Source organism: Chanodichthys erythropterus, chromosome 18, assembly GCF_024489055.1.
Source record: "Chanodichthys erythropterus isolate Z2021 chromosome 18, ASM2448905v1, whole genome shotgun sequence".
In the NCBI taxonomy this organism is placed as follows: Eukaryota; Metazoa; Chordata; class Actinopteri; order Cypriniformes; family Xenocyprididae; genus Chanodichthys; species Chanodichthys erythropterus.
Window position 1 is genome coordinate 33510344 of NC_090238.1, and position 19351 is coordinate 33529694.

The following is a 19351-nucleotide window of genomic DNA, read 5'->3' on the forward strand; positions in this document are numbered from 1 at the left end:
GGCTTCATTTATTTGATCCAAAATACAGCAAAAACAGTTATATTGTGAAATATTTTTACAATTTAAAATAACTGTTTTCTATGGAAACTTTTTTTCGCCACTGAATAAAAATTAAAAAAGGTAATTGCGACTTTTGTGAGTTATAAAGTCAGAATTGCGCGTTTTAAACTTGCAATTGAGAGTTACAGTATAAAGTCAAAATTGTGATATAAACTCGCAATTGCGAGAAATAAAATCATTGCCTGTTGTAAAGTCCATTTCTGAGGTAAAAAAACCCTTCTTTTTCTCAGAATTGTATATATCTCGCAATTCTGACTTTATTGTGAGTTACAGTGGGTACGGAAAGTATTCAGACCCCCTTAAATTTTTCACTCTTTGTTATATTGCAGCCATTTGCTAAAATCATTTAAGTTCATTTTTTTCCTCATTAATGTACACACAGCACCCCATATTGACAGAAAAACACAGAATTGTTGACATTTTTGCAGATTTATTAAAAAAGAAAAACTGAAAGTATTCAGACCCTTTGCTCAGTATTTAGTAGAAGCACCCTTTTGATCTAATACAGCCATGAATCTTTTTGGGAAAGATGCAACAAGTTTTTCACACCTGGATTTGGGCATCCTCTGCCATTCCTCCTTGCAGATCCTCTCCAGTTCTGTCAGGTTGGATGGTAAACGTTGGTGGACAGCCATTTTTTGTAGGTCTCTCCAGAGATGCTCAATTGGGTTTAAGTCAGGGCTCTGGCTGGGCCATTCAAGAACAGTCAGAGTTGCTGTGAAGCCACTCCTTCATTATTTTAGCTGTGTGCTTAGGGTCATTGTCTTGTTGGAAGGTAAACCTTCAGCCCAGTCTGAGGTCCTGAGCACTCTGGAGAAGGTTTTCTTCCAGGATATCCCTGTACTTGGCCGCATTCATCTTTCCCTCGATTGCAACCAGTCGTCCTGTCCCTGCAGCTGAAAAACACCCCCACAGCATGATGCTGCCACCACCATGCTTTGGGTTCTTCTTTACCTCTCTCACCAAGGCTCTTCTCCCCCGCCTTGCCACAATTGTGTCTCTGAGCTCCTTTGACCTCATGATTCTCATTTGCTCTGACATGCACTGTGAGCTGTAAGGTCTTATATAGACAGGTGTGTGGCTTTCCTAATCAAGTCCAATCAGTATAATCAAACACAGCTGGACTCAAATGAAGGTGTAGAACCATCTCAAGGATGATCAGAAGAAATGGACAGCACCTGAGTTAAATATATGAGTGTCACAGCAAAGGGTCTGAATACTTAGAACCATGTGATATTTCAGTTTTTCTTTTTTTAAAAATCTGCAAAAATGTCAACAATTCTGTGTTTTTCTGTCCATATGGGGTGCTGTGTGTACATTAATGAGGAAAAAAAATGAACTTAAATGATTTTAGGAAATGGCTGCAATTTGACAAAGAGTGAAAAATTTAAGGGGGTCTGAATACTTTCCGTACTCACTGTATAAATTCAGAATTGTGAGATATAAACTCGCAATTATGAGAAAAAATCAGAATTTTGAGAAAAGTCAGAATTGCAAAAAATAAACTCACAATTGCAAGAAAAAAGTCAGAATTGTGAGATATAAAGTCGCAATAGCGAGGAAAAAGTCACAATTTTGAGAAAAAAGTCAGAATTGTGAGATATAAACTCACAAAAAAACAGAACAGACTGCATTTTATTGAAAGATTGCATACTGTATGTTTTCTGTATATAAGTACTCATGTTTAATTCATATATACACGATATGTCCAAAATATCATTGCCTATTCAATCATGAGTAGCTCTTATGCACAAACCCAAATAGGAACCAAGCTACAGTGTAAACATGTCATGTTGTTTGTTTGTTTGGTGTGGTAGGAACAAGGTGAGACGGCCCTTCATCTGGCCGTGAGACTGGTGGACAGAACCTCCCTTCACATCATAGACTTCCTCACCCAGAACAGGCAAGACCCAGACAGCCGAGCAGAGGCTGGAAAACACCTTTCCCTTTTTTGCTGACCAGTTGCTGACTAATGCTAGCCCACAACTAAATCTGAATCAACGGCTTTTTTGTCATTGATTTGACCAAAGCTGTTTAAAAGTGCTGGTTTTGAAGGTTAAAGAGGCAATTATAGCTCTGCCTGAAACGGAAAATTGAGATTTAATGTTTTCTAAATAGGCCAACTTGTGTGTGTTCTCCCCTCAGTTTAAACTTGGATAAGCAAACGGCTAAAGGAAGTACAGCGCTGCATTACTGCTGCCTGACGGACAACAGCGAGTGTCTCAAACTTCTGCTGAGAGGAAAAGCCTCTATAGAGATCGGTATGTCGTCCCTGTTGAACACAGGAAGTTTGGGTGTGACATATTGGCGTGATCCCTTTCATGATGTCTTTAAGGATTCCCAGGCTCCTTGTTTTGTCTGGTTGCACTTTTCAGGGATGTTGTTCTCACACCATGGTCTTATTTTGACTGCTGGGAAAAGTTTTGTAATCCTGTTGTTGCTCTGTTATTAACAATATGTCCACAAGGAATGGGAAGAAAAGATAACACTGAGCCATATGTGGCCTAGCGGTTCTGCGTGTGTGAATGTATGTGGGTGGGTGGATCTGTGCCAGGGAATCTCCTCTCAGATCCCTGCCAGCGTCTTTTGTGAGCAAGCTGTCTGGATCGACTTGGCTTTGTCTTGTCTGTTAAGTCAAATTCAGCACAGGAAGCCAAGAGTACAGAATGTGGCGAGACCCTCATCTCATTCTTCCAGGCTTGGCGACTCTGATACTTTATCAAACCAGTGTGTCCTCCTCTTGAAATGTGTTTCTGTGTATATTTAGCTAATGAGGCTGGTGAGACCCCACTTGACATCGCCAGGCGACTCAAACACCTGCAGTGTGAGGAACTGGTGAGCTGTCATATTGTACATTCAACGTTCTTGTAGTTTAATACCTGGCCTAGAAGATAAGAACTGTTGTTTATGGTATGTATGTCTGTCTTTTAGCTGAACCAGGCACTCGCAGGGAAGTTCAATGCTCATGTGCACGTGGAGTACGAGTGGAGACTTCAGCATGAAGACCTGGATGAGAGTGATGAAGATCTGGATGAGAAGGTGAGGGAAAACTCAGAGACCTCAAGGAAAACGTGTTTTACGTTAGATTATGCCTTACTAATACATTTGTGTGTATATGTGTAGATGTTTAGTGGTTGCATTATCATTTTTCCAATACTGACAATCCTCATTCTGTCTGCGTGAGATTCTCCAGCTTTGTTGTTGTTGAGCAACCAAAGCGCAAGCTGTTTAAGCTCCGCCCTCTTCTGGAAAGGGGGCCGGGAGCAGAAGCTCATTTGCATTTAAAGGGTCACACACAAAAACATCGTGTTTTTGCTCACACCCAAATAGGGGCAAATTTGACAAGCTATAATAAATGATCTGTGGGGTATTTTGAGCTGAAACTTTAGACACATTATTACATATTGATACAGGGTTCCCACGCTCCTTGAAAGTACTTGGATTTCAGACACATGAATTCAAGGCCTGGAAAGTACTTGAAAACAAAAATTGGTCCTTGAAAGTGCTTGAATTAAATTTTAAATAAATTTTGTGAAAATTATAACACACCCCTCTTAGTCCTAGTATATTTGTTTTGGAATATTGTTTTGGAACCAAACAGATATCACCCCCCACCCCCCACCCAACCATAGTTGATAATTATTTACTATGGTAGTCAATGGGGGGCGATATCTGTTTGGTTACTGACATTCTTCCAGATATCTTTCTTTATGTTCAGCAGAACAATGAAATTCAAACAGGTTTGGAACAACCATGGGTGAATAAATGATGACAGAATTTTCATTTTTGGTTGAACTAACCCTTTAAAAAGTCAGAATTGTATGATTATAAAGCCACAATTGTGTCTTATAAAGTCAGAATTGTGATATATAAATTGCAATTCTGTGCTCATTTATATCTCTCAATTGTATTTTGATAATATTCTCTCTATATTATAATGTTTTTACTCAAGTAATGATTCATAAAAAAAAAATTAAAACCAAAACTAGTGTGGAATAATTGTTAACATCAGGGATAAGAAAGCTGCAAACGGTTTTAATATATTTCCAAAATTAATGTACAAATGATTCTGTACCTCTTCTGGGTTAAAATGAATGCAAATGCAATAGGAGGATTAAAATGTTAAGTATTGTAAGAGGTCTTTCATGACGCTCCATATGCTGGGATGTGAATTTGATAGGTGCTTGATATAAAATAAACGGTGCTTTAAAAAGTCCTTGAAAGTCCTTGAATCTGGTGTTCATGAAAGAGTAGGAACCCTGTTGATATTACATCTTGTTAAAGGGGCATTATAGGTCCCCTTTAAAAAAAAAAAAAAAAAAAAAATATATATATATATATATATATATATATATTTACATAAGATTAGCTTCGACTGTTTGAATTGATTGAGCAGTTCAAAGCGCATATTATGCTAATGACCCAATATTAAATTGACCAAATAATAAGTCTTTGTAATCATCTCAATAGTTCCAATGTTGCTTAATTTTTATTTCGCCTGCAAAATCTTTTATTTCTTTTTTTGGAAATATTCAGTGTTTCTACACAGTTTCACTTACATGCTTTGACCTTTGTGTCTATAGTCCAGTCCTCACCGGCGGGACGAGAGGCCCATCAGCTGCTACACACCGGGCAGTAATTCCCTTCAGCCCAGTCCGGCCAGCCTGGCACGAGATGCACGAGACATGGTCAAAGACAAGCAGCGATTCGTGCCCAACCTGGTCAACAACGAGACCTATGGAACCATTATCAACACCAACTCACCGGTCACCCTGTCCACCTCTGCTCCACCTCTACCACCCCGAAATTTAGGTACTTTACATTTCATTCAGTTAAAAGAAAAAAAACATGATTGAAAGAAGAAAAAGACCAGCCTCCGACACTTTATTAGGTACACCTTGCTAGTACCTTGCTAGATTGGACCCCTTTTGCCTTCAGAAATGCCTTAATTCTTCATGGCATAGATTCAACAAGGTGCTGAGAACCTTCATAAGAGATTTTGGTCCATGTTGACATGATAGCATCATGCATTTGCTGTAGATTTGTCGGCTGCACATCCATACTGTGAATCTCCCATTCCACCACATCCCAAAGGTGCTCTATTGGATAGAGATCTGGTGACTGTGGAGTCAGTTTCAGTATAGTGAACCAGTGTTTCCCACAGGGTTTTGTGAGACAAAGAAAATTGTACATTTTAAATTTAAAGGCATGAATCTGGTGCATTCTGAGAGCAAAATTTAAGTGACTAGATCAATGAAGAAATGTATTCTCTTGTAAACAATTTTGTGCTCTAAAAGTAATTTATTTATTGGTGATGGTAGGGCACATTAGTCACAAACACAACATGCAGTAGGCTAAGTGATAGTTCATAAGTGGTCAAACATGTAGAGTATACATTTAAACCATTAAAAATATGTAGCAAAAGAGGTTACCTTTGTTGAATTAATTTATTAAAGGGAGCCTGTATCTACGCATCTGTATTTGTGGAACTAATGGTCACTCTGATTTGTTAAACTCAATCCAGAATGTACTGAACACACTACTTCATTATAGAGAAAAATAACAAATTAATAAAAATATATAATCATAAGCTGATCAATAAATAAATAAAATCTAGGTACAATAATTCAGCAGCAAAACGTATGCTAGCCTAATTCTTTTTTTTTTTTTAATAAAAAACATCATTAAAAATTTTAAATTACTTTTTGTATTATTATGATATGAAAAAATGTTATATTTGATTTATATTTATAAATGATATTTATATTTATAATAATATAAGATTTAAAGATGTTTATTTTAAATTTATTGTGCAGTTTTTTTAATGGGGCAACAAGATATGATAAATACGACAAAATAGGCTATTAATAATCTTTCAGTGTGCAAAACCATGATAATATGAAACGCTTCATCACAGCAGCACAAAGTCTAGTTAATGTGTGGGAAACACTGGTGAACTCATTGTCATGTTTAAGAAACCAGTTTGAGATTATTTGAGCTTTGTGACACCGTGAGTTCCTGCTGGAAGTAGCCATCAGAAGATCTCTGTGGTCATAAAGGGATAGATATGGTGAGCAACAATACTCAGGGAGGCTGTAGCGTTTTAAATGATGCTCAGTTGGTACTAAGAGGCCCAAAGTGTGCCAAGAATATATCCCCCACACCATTACACCACCAATACCAGCCTGAACCATTGATAAAGGCAGGATGGATCCATTCTTTAATTTTGTTTATGCCAAATTCTAACCCTACCATCTGAATGTCACAGCAGAACTCAAATGTTTTTTTCCAATCTTCTTGTCCAATAGCCTCAGTTTCCTCTTCTTATCTGACAGGAGTGGCACCGGTGTGTTTTTTGCTGCTGTAGCCCATCTGATTCAAGGTTTAGCGTGTTGTGTGTTCAGAGATGCTCTTCTGCAGACCTCGGGTTGTAACGAGTGGTTATTTGAGTGTTGCCTTTCTATTGGCTTGAATCAGTCTGGCCATTCTCCTCTGACCTCTGGCATCAACAAGGCATTTTCGCCCCCACAGAACTGCCGCTCACTGGATATTTTCACTTTTTCTGACCATTCTCTGTAAACCCTAGAGATGGTTGTGCTTGAAAATCCCATTAGATCAGCAGTTTCTGAAATACTTAGATGTTCAATGTCACCTTTCTTCCCTATTCTGATGTTCAGTTTGAACTTCAGCAGATCGTCTTGACCATGTCAACATACCTAAATACATTGAGTTGCTGCTATGTGATTGGCTGATTAGATATTTGTGTTAACAAGCAGTTGAACAGGTACACTGCCCTCCAAAAGTTTGGAAACGCCCTAGAAAAGTGGGGTTTTGGCATGAATCCTTTTTAATTTGTGATAATTTTGCACTGACAAAAACCTATTTTATTTACGGGTTGCAAAGGGGCGGAAACTTTCCATGGGAACTTAACCTAGGGAATTTTTTAAATATTTCGATTTGGAAACTTAACAGGATTTTATGGGAATTTAAGGAAATTATAAATTTAATATTATTACATATTATACAGATTTATAATATTTATATAAAATGTATCATTTAAAACAAATGTAAACATTTTGTTTGGTCATAACATGAAATAAGTTATTTATTTTTCACATTCAATTAATTCTAATTTAGTAAATATGTAAGTTAAATATATTTTTATTGCAGCAATTGTTATGTGTTATTTATTTCAGTGTCACATGTCTAATTTTACTGATTTGATGCTTATTTGTTATTATCGTTGTTGGAAACAGCTGTGTTATCATGTTAGAATGATATCTGAAGGATTATGTGACACTGAAGACTGGAGAAATTTTGCTGAAAATTTAGCTTTGATCACAGAAATAAATTTATATTTTTATGTATAACAATTATTATACCATTATTTTAAATTGTAGTTATGTTTCACAATATTACAGTTTTTTTCTGCATTTTTGCTCAAATGTGCATGTTTTGGACTGGGAGAATGCACAATGTATGCAGGAGGTGTGTCCTCAATAGCTCTAAGTAGTGTGATGTGTGAGGAATGTGCAGGGTAAAAATTAAACTAATATTGCATTAAATATAGTTGTTTTAACCAAAATTATGTTGCAATTACATTTAAGAAAACTGTTATAGGCTAACCTGCAATTTTGCAAATTCCCTGTTTATTCTCATTAATTCCCGTTAATTCCCATATATTCCCATTAATTCCCATGGAAAGTTTCCAGCTTTGAAAATTCCCGGAATTTTGCAACCCTAATTTTATTACATAAACAGTTTATACATAGAAAAAACTTACATTTTTGATTCATCAAAATATCCAGCATTAGCAGCTATCTGATCTAAACTGGGTTCTGATTGGTTCATTGTATTCTAAACTTAATTGGCAATCAATTGTTGAAGCTATTAAGGTGTGCTGACCCAAAAATCTTTTCCAAACCTGGGCCAAGTTTAAACCAGTAACCAGGCATCACAGCTGGCAAAGGGGCATGTCTGACTTTGACATGTATATATTGCCATTATTATGTATCAAAATGAAAATTATTATTGCTGGTCTTAAATGATAATGTCAAGTTACTGTAATGTATTTGCACCAAAAAAATAAAAGGATCTTTGCTGATATCATCCAAAACCACACTTTGCCAAGGGTGTTTCCAAACTTTTGGAGGGCAGTGTATTTCTAATAAAGTGCCCGGTTAGTGTGTATATAAAATGTCCAGCATACATTTGAACTCCTTCAACTACTTGTTCTTCAACAAATGTATTAATATGTATAACTGTTAATGAAAAAATGTTCTAAATGTACACAAAAAAAGCAACTGATTCTGCTAGTCACTAATGCTATTTGATCCATTATGATTAACATTCATGCCACAACAGGCAGCTGTATTTTTAGCCTCACAAATGTCAGGTCTCAAAATGGCAGAAATCTCATTTGACCTGTTCTTGAATTCTCACCCTCACCCAGTTACACTGCAGAGCTCCATGGCAACGGCCGTGTGAAGATGCTGACCTATATGTGCGCTCCCAAAGTCTCTGGACAGGGAGCTGTTAGGAGCTCAAACGCTGGGCAGCAGGTTTCACATGCAGCTGCAGACTTTCAAATGCTTTCAGAAATGTTCATAAGGCCTTACATGTCTATTAAGGCTAGATGCCAGTGTACAGGAGATTGTTAAACTCATGACTTGTCTGTCAGAGTTTCACTCGGATAAAAAAGACCTGATTTTTGTGTTAGAACAATATGTTTTTCTCTTGAAGTGAGTGAGACTTTGGAGTGAGTCCCATAGTTCTTTGCACTCAAACGACTGCGCAATAAGGGTTGCACAGACTAGTTGACTTTAAAGGGGTCATGAATTGAGAAATCAACTTTTCCTTGAGCTTTGCATGCTTTGCAAACAGACTTTTATGATATTAACTCAACAGCAATGCAACAACATGTAAGTAACTGTGTTCATTCTAATGCCTGATCTGATATGTAATGATTCGTTTATAGTCAGATGTTTGTTGTCTGTGTCTGTAAATCAAACCAGTGACTAAACGGTCAACTTCACGTTGTTTCTCTTAGTAGGATGAAAATAATCTGTTATTCAAACTGAGATTAAATTATACACAGAAAGCGATCAAAAAACGCTCCCTTTACAATCGCTGGAGCTGTCAATCAAACAGCGCAAATTTGTAATGTACCAAAAGGCAACCGCGCTCGAGTCTCAGCTCGAGGTTCATTAATGACGTTCATCAGCGACTAGTTGCCGTCGACTCGACTTCAATCACATAATTGTTGACTTAAAAAAAATCTGAAGTCATTTAACCCATACTTTACATTGAGCTGTATTCTTAAAGACACTAATGAAATGAAATGCATAATGGAGCTCTGCAGGTCTGGAGCAGGTCCAGTGTCCAGAGAAAGAGTAAACAAAAGCACTGTCCTGTAGACCACTCTGAAGTCACTCTCTTTTCATCTGACATTTAATCTTTTTCCTTTTTCTCGTTTCCTTCCCACAGTACAACCGTCTGGTCTTTCTGGAATGGCTCAGGGATCGCCCGGTTGGAAACCTGGCTCCCTAGATCTGACCGGCAGGCAGAGATCTTCCTCTGACCCTCCCAACATGCATCCCCCAGCGCCCCCCTTACGGGTCACATCCACCTCCCGTGAGTTGGCTGTACATGAATGAGTGGATGAACTTTTGCTTGAGGCCGAGCGGTTCTGTTTCACGTGGTGCTTTGTGTTACGCTTTAGATTTGCTTCCGATTGTTCTTTGATTGATCCTGGATCAGCTGGTTTTGATGTCATGACACATTGGTGTCTAAACGTTTGAATATTAATTAGGATATGCTGTGTTTGAGTTGAGATGTGAGTTTGTCTATTCGCATAGCCTAATTAATATTCATGAACCAATACCAGGAATCAGGCTTCAAAAATTCTGGTCTACAAGTTGATGCTTTCTGATTTCCCAAACAATTTCAGGACGAGCACGCTGTCATTCACTTTCATTCATTTCATGTCTGTTCGGGGATTTAAAGCTCAGTAGATGCTCAGATCTGTCTTTTTGTTCTCTTAATTCAGGGTCAAAAAGTTACTTTTAACGGTTTGAAATAGCATGAAATATCGAAAAAATTGCAATGCTATTTAAGCCAACAAGTATATTTAATATCAGAATACTTTAAATGTTTTATTGGTAACACTTTACTACAAGGTTTCATTTGTTAACAATAATTAATTAACTGACAAAAACTAACAATGAACAAAACATTTTTTGTTCATTGTTACAGTATTAATCTTTGCTATTGTTAGTTGATAAAAATACGGCTCGTCATTGTTTGTTAGTTCACAGAGCTTTAACTAATGTTAACACACACGTATGTATGTATGTATGTATGTGTATGTATATATATATATATATATATATATAGATATAGATATATATATATATATATATATATAGATAGATAGATGGATGGATGGATGGATGGATGGATGGATGGATGGATGGATGGATGGATGGATGGATGGATGGATGGATGGATGGATAGATAGATAGATAGATAGATAGATAGATAGATAGATAGATAGATAGATAGATAGATAGATAGATAGATAGATAGAGAGAGAGAGAGAGAGAGAGAGAGAGAGAGAGAGAGAGAGAGAGAGAGAGAGAGATGGATAGAGAGAGAGATGGATAGAGAGAGAGATAGAGAGATATATATATATATATATAGATAGAGAGATAGAGAGATAGAGAGAGAGATAGATAGATAGATAGATAGATAGATAGATAGATAGATAGATAGATATAATTGTAACTATGCTCAGCTTTATGATAATAATAAACTATGAATAAACTATATAAAAACTATAGAGCTACCAATTATATTTAATATCAGTATATTACATTTTAGTAACACTTTTGTTTAGGGTCCAATTCTCACTATTAACTAAGTGCTTATTAGCTTTGGCTGTTTATTAGTACTTATAAAGCACATATTAATGCCTTATTCTGCATGATTCCCATAATCCTACCCAATACCTAAACTTACCTTACTAATTATTAATGAGCAGTAATTAGGAAAGTCATAGTTAATAGTTAGTTAATAGTGAGAATTGGACCCCAAACTAAAGTGTGACCCATATTTTTTTATATAAAAATATACATCTTTATCCAAAAATCAAGGAACACTGGAAAGTCATGGAAATTCAAGTGTGTGGGAACCCTGCTACCAATATTGTCAAACATAAAATATTGAAACATATGTTTTTTTTAGTAATTGTGAGCATGTTTAACATCAATTTGATGGTTTTTCTATAGTTCTTGTACCCAGTGGTGCTCCCCCTCCTGTGGCTAAAGCTGCCAGTATGATGGAGGCCAAGAATATACAACCCAAACCTGGACAGGGGCCTCCTGGTCAGAACATCAACCGGGCTACAAGGTCAGAATACTAAATAACCCATGACCACATGCACACACATGTATACAAATGCCCTCTGACAGTCTTGCCCTATAGGACAACACAGTCAGACTCATTATAGCTGCAGTTAGCTGCTGGTCCTTGAGTAGATCTTTCTCCACAGTGTTTGGTAAATCTGACTCCTGTAAAAGGTGAGCGTGCCCTTATCTAAATGCAGAGGTGGAAAATGCCTATAGGGAACTGCTGCTTTACCAGGTCATTAATTCCTATTCAAGTCCTCATTCACGCACACAGTGCCAGAGGACGAGACAAGTAGGGCACGCATCTGAGCATGACCTGAGCCTAAATATTGTAACTGTTAGTACTGAATAGGGGTGCATGATTAATCGAAATTAAACCGAACGCGATTTGACAAAGGCTACGATCATTTTCTTTTTTAATGCGCAGCTTGTCAGTAAAGCACGGCTCTGTGATCAGTAGTAAATGCTGATCCATCTGAAATCCAGAGGGCGCCCTTGTGCAGAAACACATTTTTGTAGACCAATACCCGGAAGTGAGTTAGCATTTTAGCACTTCTGGTCAATGGGGTTTTTGGTTAAATGGCTGAAATAACGCCATGGTATACACAAGCTCAAGATACTTTCACGTTTTATTCTACGACATAAAATACATCAGTATTTATCATGGTCCGTGATTTTTCTTAAGCTGTTACATGTCTTGAAAATGATGGCTGCTAAAAAGTAGCTAAATCAGACTACAGAGGCTGTCGGCGACATTAAACGTCATCACGCTGAACAGGTAAGCTCAGTCCACGTTTACAGCCTTATGTTTAAAACTGCGCTCTTACAAACTATTCTAATTCATAAATTCCCTTGAAATTCTAAAACATTCAGGGAAAATATCTTTAGATAAAGATGTTGTTGGAAGCTTAGTGGTGGTGACGTTGAAGTATAAATTATAAAGTATATTTTTAATGCATACATAGCCTTCATCGCTGTATCCACCTTATTCCTGACTAGCCTACTGCGTTTCGAATTATGGGTTGCACTTCCGGTTTGGGGAACTTCCATTTAAAAAGACTGAAACGAATTGACCTAAAAATAAAGCTTATTCATCAGTTTGACTGAATGAATGTCAATGTTTCTTTCATGTTTTATTTTCAGACAATGTAACATTTTATAACAAGAATATCTATGGCAAGAGCACTTTTCAGCTCTTTTGCTTTCTATACTTGTGATTATTTTCTTTTGTCCCTTTGCATTCCACTGTAATAGTATGAAAAAGGACAACACATACTGCACATTTATGGTCTGTTCTCCCGATATAATTTACGATATATCCCATTAATAATTCACTGGAATGCACAAAGGATCTCTCGTTTTTCTACTCAAAAAGCCTCACGTCTCTTTCCAGGTTTGTTTTCACAGGTAAATACAATTTATTATCTGTAAATAAAAAAAAAGATGGAAATCACTTTGAATTAATATCATGCAATGCTGAAGTTCATGACATTTCCTAATGCAGATATATATCACTATAGTTGTATTTAACCTGTACGGACTGTTTACAGCTTAACGGAAGTTACACCCATAATTCGCAGCGTAGGAATAAAGTGGATAGAATACTATGAAATATGTTGTGCGCCTTATTCTAAGAAGCCACATCATCTCACAAAAGGATGTTATTTTAAACACTCAACTGATGTTATGAAGTGAGTTTGGAGTAAAAACACGTTATTAAATGTCTTTTGTTGGTTCTTTTTAAATGCATGTTATAAGCAACTCAAACTCGCAGTCCTTTCAGATGGAGCAGCATTTACTATCGATCACAGAGCCGTACTTCACTGCGCATGAAATAAGTCGCAGCTTTTGTAACTTCATAATCGCACTAAGCCAAATAGTTCGGGACCGATTCTATTTGAATTCTCACCCCACCCAGGGCTCGCTTGGACATCAGCTGTTGAGCCCCTGGAGCTCAGAGATCCAGAGAGCTGAAAATCTCTAAGTCCAGACTTCCAGTGATCCATCGCGGTCAAATTTGATTTCTCTGACCGACCAGAGTGAGCCCTGGTCGGCTTAGGCATCAGCAGTTGAGCCCTTTGAGCTCAGAGATCCAGAGCGAATTCAAAATTGAATTCTATGCCCACCCAGAGTGACTCTGAGTGGGCCTCATGACGAGGATGTGGTCCTGGAGCTTTTCTGATGTTCATCAGATATGTGGTCACCCTTGCCCAACACTCTGATGGTGGGTTTTCAGAGACCCTAGGCTCTGGCGTTACCTCCAGGGTCGCGGGTGAATCTGAATTACACCAGGGAGGGTGTATCCTCCCTGGATCAGCCAAGTGAACTTTACTGGACCGGAACTCCTCCATGAATTTTCAAAGTCGGAGAGGAAAAAAGTCCCGAAACTGATTTCAAGTTCATTTTGATTAATCGTGCAGCCCTAGTACTAAATATTACAAGAACTGTACACACAATATTCACATCTCTTCTTTTTTTTTTTTTTGCTTGCAGCACGGATAAAAACTTCAGTAAAAGCACATTGATGCGCTCCGGATCCATCGAGAGACCAGGTAGATGTCAGAGAAACCATGTTAACTGTAAGTTGATTGTTTTAGTAAAAGGCTTGCGGCCATTATTGTATTGAAAAGGCAATGTTAATAGTGATATAATTTCCTGTTTTTTATTAAACAGCTAAAGAAGTTCCAGGAGGCCCCCAAAACACCACTGGTCAAACTCTGCCTGCTACCCACATGCCCAGGAAAACATACCTGGTATGTTTAACCACAAGAGGAAACTTTTGAATCAAGTGAATTCATGATGGATACCAGCTAATATGCCATATTTACTGGGTGTGAGATAATAATTGACATGTTCTTGTGTTTCCAAACCTGATCCGTGTGTGGTAAGCAGAAGCCGAAGCGTGTGAAGGCCATGTATAACTGTGTGGCTGATAATCCAGATGAGCTGACGTTCTCTGAGGGAGAGGTCATCGTGGTGGACGGTGAGGAGGACCAGGAGTGGTGGGTGAGTATCCTGACTGCTACACACTAGACTTCAACTCTGTAGATGACACATTTTATATAGTAACAGTGGTATGAGAGAGAGAACCAGAGAGGAAAAGTGAGTTTACCATATTTTCCTTCCTATTACTGGCTGGTTGTTAATAAGTAAACTTCATTGAGGGCCGCGGTCTGGTTCACTGTCTCTTGCTGGAAAACAAGCAGCTGGTCTATATTCAGTCAGTCGCCTTCGTTCCCACTGGCTGTGTTTAGTCAATCATTCTCCATGGAGGCTCATCAATGGTAAGGCTAAATCCCCAAATCTCTGTGTTCCTGCGTGACTTCAGGGGTATTTACATAAGAATGTGCTTCCATTTTCCACTTCACTTTTTGTTGTTGCTTTTTCTTTAATTGACAGTATTACACAACATTGCACATTTGTAATATTCAGATTAACACTAATGTAAATTGTACAGAAAACTCTGTATAGGCCATTTTTTTTCATTGTTGTTGTTTCGTTTGTACTATGAAAAAGCTAAATTGCTAAAATAAATGTGTAAAATATATATATTTTTATGATACATCCAGCATTATTTTAGTATTATTTATATACTATTATGGTATTTATTAAAAATTTTAATTAGATTTTATTTTTACATTTTCATTTTTGTTTCAGTAGTTTCATGTGCTTTTGACATTTTTATTAGTTTTTGTTTTTTAGCTTTTAATTTTTTTAATTTTAATTTTAAATTTTTCAGTTGTCATTTAAGTTTTTTTAAGTTGTCGGTGCCGATAGCCTCGTGGTCAGCATGCCGACATATGGCGTGGTTGTCCTGGCTCACAGACCTTTCCCGATCCCCTCCCCCTCTCTCTCCCACTCGTTTCCTGTCAAAAATCTTAACTGTCCTATCAAATAAAAGGCAAAAACGTTTACATCTAATATTAATATTAGATATTAATCATCTAATATTAATATTTTATTTGATGCTTATTTCCATTAACAAAAATTATTTTAAATAGTTTCCGTTAACAATTACAACACTGGTTAAATCACGTTTATCTGTTGTCTTGGTATAATGACAAAAAAATATATATTAATAAATAAATAAATAACATATTTAAGGAACATTTCTAACATATTTTCTCTTGTTTTGTAGCTGGGCCACATTGAGGGAGAGCCAATGAGAAGAGGGGCATTTCCTGTCACATTCGTGCAATTCATTATGGACTGAAGGGCTGGAGATCACAGACACTGAGTTGGACTGATGACGGCACCTCTCTGCCTCTGTGTGGCCTCACTAACCATCATCATCATCATCGCTGTTCCCTTTGTCATGAAGCTTGTCTTCACTGAGCTTCCACTAATCCCTGCTCTCACCTGGCTTGAGCAGAGTCACTGGAATATAAGCCTCCTGGGCTTTGGATTTTTCTTTTGTTTTTAAGTTTGTGGCCTAGATATGTTGCAGAACGATGGTTTGTTGCAATAAATGCACTTTTGACTTAATTTATCATGACCACAATGCTAATGAGATGAATGTCACCAAGATGAAGGTTTTAGCCCAAGATCATTCACATCCTTATTCCTTTTAGACACAATAGATAGCGTAAGGTTGATTTTGAAGTACAGTACCCATTATCTGTGAATACAGTCTTATTTGCCCACATTCCATGTCTGGCAAGGAAAGGCAGAAGGATAATCTGAGAATCACTGACTTTCGAGGACTTGGTTGGAAAAGACAGCTTCGTCAATGGTGCTAAGCCAGGAATATGCTACGAGAACTGTCTGCCTTCGGAGGGGGAGCTCCGATGTTCCCATTTTCACACTACCTGCTCCAGTGCTGAGTGTATAAATGGGCGTTCCACCACTCACATCTGGGAAATATCTGAAGTGCACTGTGGATGAGAGAGATGGAGAAACAGACAGACATAAGAGCACCTTTGTGCTGGCTAAGGGACAGGGAACATGGAGACTGAATGAAAGCAATCGTGACCCTGTACCTGCTGGGAGTTTTGAGCGCCGTGACAGTCTTCGTGAACATTCAGTGGCATCCAGGGAGAGGAAAGGAGCCAGTGAAGAGCATCAAGGAGGTTTATTTCTGTATAGATATTTATAATTCTGAGCTGTCCTTCTGTGTTCTTGATTTAGATGCTCTTATTGATTTTAATGATCTTGCCTTGAGAGGCCTGTGCAACGGTGTCATTTCTCAACTGGCTCATTTTTTCTTAAAGCAATAGACTAAAAATTAACATTTGGTCATTTACTTACCTTCATGTTCTTTCAAATTGTGCAAAAGAGCATGTACTGCAGAATGTCCAGAGTGCTTTTTCATAATGGGGACTGTTAATGTTAGGCACTATAAAAGTGGTCCATAAGATTAATTTGCTATATTCCAATTCTTCTGAAGTCCTACTGTAACGTTATGTGAGGAACAGACCAATATTTAAAGGGAAATTATTTACTCATCCTTATGTCATTCCAAACCTGTATAACTAACTTCTGTGGAACACAAAAGAAGATATTTTGAAGAACATGGGAACCAAACATTGCATTCCTTTTGTATGGACAAAAACAAAATTTCTCAAAATATCTCCTTTTTTGTTTCGCAGAGGAAAGTCTTACAGGTTTGGAAAAACATGATGGTGAATAAAAAAAATGACACAATTTTCATTTTTGGGTGAACTATCCCTTTGAGTTGTTATATGCTAAAAATTAAACCTGGCTTGACATGAAAAACCAGTGACATCCAACTTGGCACGTGTCATATTTGAAACAAACAAGTTTGAATGATATTTGAGAATGATATGTGGTCAAGGGGGAAGATACTGAGTGTGTAACAACTTTAATTTGTCTGATTTAGTCAACATATGGGTTCAGCGTACTTGGAATGCAGTGCATGTGTCATATGGACCACATTTACAATTTAACTTGTAGTTTTTTGGAGCTTGACACGTTCGTCTCCATATACATTCTTCATAATTCGTTCTGGCTAGTTCTGCGGAAGACAGACAGTCACTGGTTTAAAATGGCATGAAGTTGAGCAAATGATGACAGTATTTTCATTTTTGGGTGAACTAATTCCTTAAGATGCTCAGTGTGTAAAACATGAACGTGCTGAATATAGTGTTTTTAGCTTGAGAGCACTAAAACCTAGTCATTTTAACAGATTCCAAGGTGTCAGTTTGAGATATGAATTATACACTGGTCAGCTAAAAAAAGTCGCTGTTTGGATTTAAATAATTCAAATACTTAAAGGCACAATATGTAAAATTTTTGGATTAAAATATTCAAAAACCACTAGAACAGTGTTACATATTTTATTGACTTGTGTCCCAGATGTTTCCAAGAATGTTTAAATCGAGAAATAAGCAATTTTAACCATGTCCATGACTGTGTCCATGTGTCAATGACATCATACCTGCCTTACCCTTGAGTAGAAATCATGGAAACCCCAAAGACGCATTCATATATTATGTGTTTTATTAGAAAGGGAACAACTGTTTGGATACATTTATAGACAGAAAACGAATTATTGTTATATAGCACAACACGTTTAATCTTATTGTTTAAATCTCGTTTTCTTGATCTACAGACCATGACTAATATCGATCTAGTTTACTGCAGTGTGCAACGAGTGTCTCACAGCAGCCGGCGAGGAAACGCACAGAGTAACGTTATTAAATAATTTTTACACACTCAAATGTATCTAATATGATGAACAGCGCTATGTGACCCCACATACGCTTGACCAGAGGAAGATGAAGATGACATCTCCCATGATTACGCGCTCAATCTTGGCATCATCAAGCCACGCCTTTGTTTTGAATAGGTGACCTCTAGTGGCGAAAAATTACATTACATATTGTGCCTTTAAGAGTCTATGATCATAGACCATCATAGAAGACACATCATAGCACCTGGAGTCCAGACCTTAAATTCATTGAAGGTCTTTGGGATGTGCTAGAAGAGACTTAATTGATGTACCATTTACTTTCAATTAATTTAAGGTCTGGACTTCAGGTGCCATGATGTGTCTTCCTACATAGTTGTTTAAGAAATGAAAAGCTACACACTCCATCAAAGAACTGCTGCCAAACTTATAACATTATTGGATCATGAACAATAATGAACCAGTCATAGACTCTTAAGTATTTGCCTATTTAAACCCATACAGTGACTTTTTTTTTTTTTTTGTCCAGACAGTGTATTTCCACCGACCAGGATGTGCCCTGAATCTCCCAGCTTTGGTGGGCCAGATAGGTGTTCCCTGTACCAGTAATATATCTGCATCTCTTACTTTTTCTAGCGCTCTAATTGTATTCCAGAGGAAATTAAAATCCCTCATGTCATTTTCCCCTCACAACACTTCTCTTAATCCTTTCTAAAGCTTTGAAATGCTCATCCATCAGTAACTGTGTGCAGGAGCGTTTTTAATGTCATGAGTGTTTGATGTGGTTGCAGAGCAACTTAATAGAGTCTGTTATGTAACTTTTAATTACAGTCACGTTAGTCTTGATTGAGCTCGGACCAGAGTGATCTGTAACTCGGTCAGTGACAGGATGTAATTATCCTGTTCGGTTCACTGTATACGGACGGCACCTGGCCGGCTGTGATTGTAAATAAATGTAGACTTTGCTTTGTGCATATTTAATTGTAAACAGAGAGCTAAACTGACAATGACTGATGTTTTGTTAGATAAGACTGTTACAGTACACTTAACTGAGATGAAAACAACCTCTATTCACCCATTGACCATAAACGTCATTGATGCTAATATATAAATATATGTACAAATAAATGGGAAAACTGGAATTAAAAAGAAAAAAAATGCAAATAAATGTCTTGTTCATGTTGTATTATTCAGATATGTTTTTGTTATTAAAGATTAATCATTTGAAAACAGA

General features: G+C 37.3%; 1 protein-coding gene across 6 annotated transcripts in view; it reads left to right on the forward strand.

Moving 5' to 3' along the window:
- The window catches only part of asap2a (ArfGAP with SH3 domain, ankyrin repeat and PH domain 2a), a 93283-nt gene extending 74016 nt beyond the window's left edge, over positions 1–19267 (forward strand). For 4 of the 6 annotated variants that reach the window (XM_067366569.1, XM_067366572.1, XM_067366571.1 and 1 more), the window contains exons 18-28: positions 1878–1963; positions 2206–2321; positions 2828–2895; positions 2992–3099; positions 4644–4872; positions 9547–9693; positions 11349–11469; positions 13962–14047; positions 14142–14221; positions 14361–14474; positions 15607–19267. In XM_067366569.1, the coding sequence (XP_067222670.1) occupies positions 1878–1963; positions 2206–2321; positions 2828–2895; positions 2992–3099; positions 4644–4872; positions 9547–9693; positions 11349–11469; positions 13962–14047; positions 14142–14221; positions 14361–14474; positions 15607–15681 (1230 nt within the window). In that variant the 3' untranslated portion in view covers positions 15682–19267. The remainder of the gene's footprint in view (positions 1–1877; positions 1964–2205; positions 2322–2827; positions 2896–2991; positions 3100–4643; positions 4873–9546; positions 9694–11348; positions 11470–13961; positions 14048–14141; positions 14222–14360; positions 14475–15606) is intronic. The other 2 variants (XR_010892471.1, XR_010892472.1) reach the window with 2 other exon arrangements.
- Positions 19268–19351: the final 84 nt, after the last annotated feature.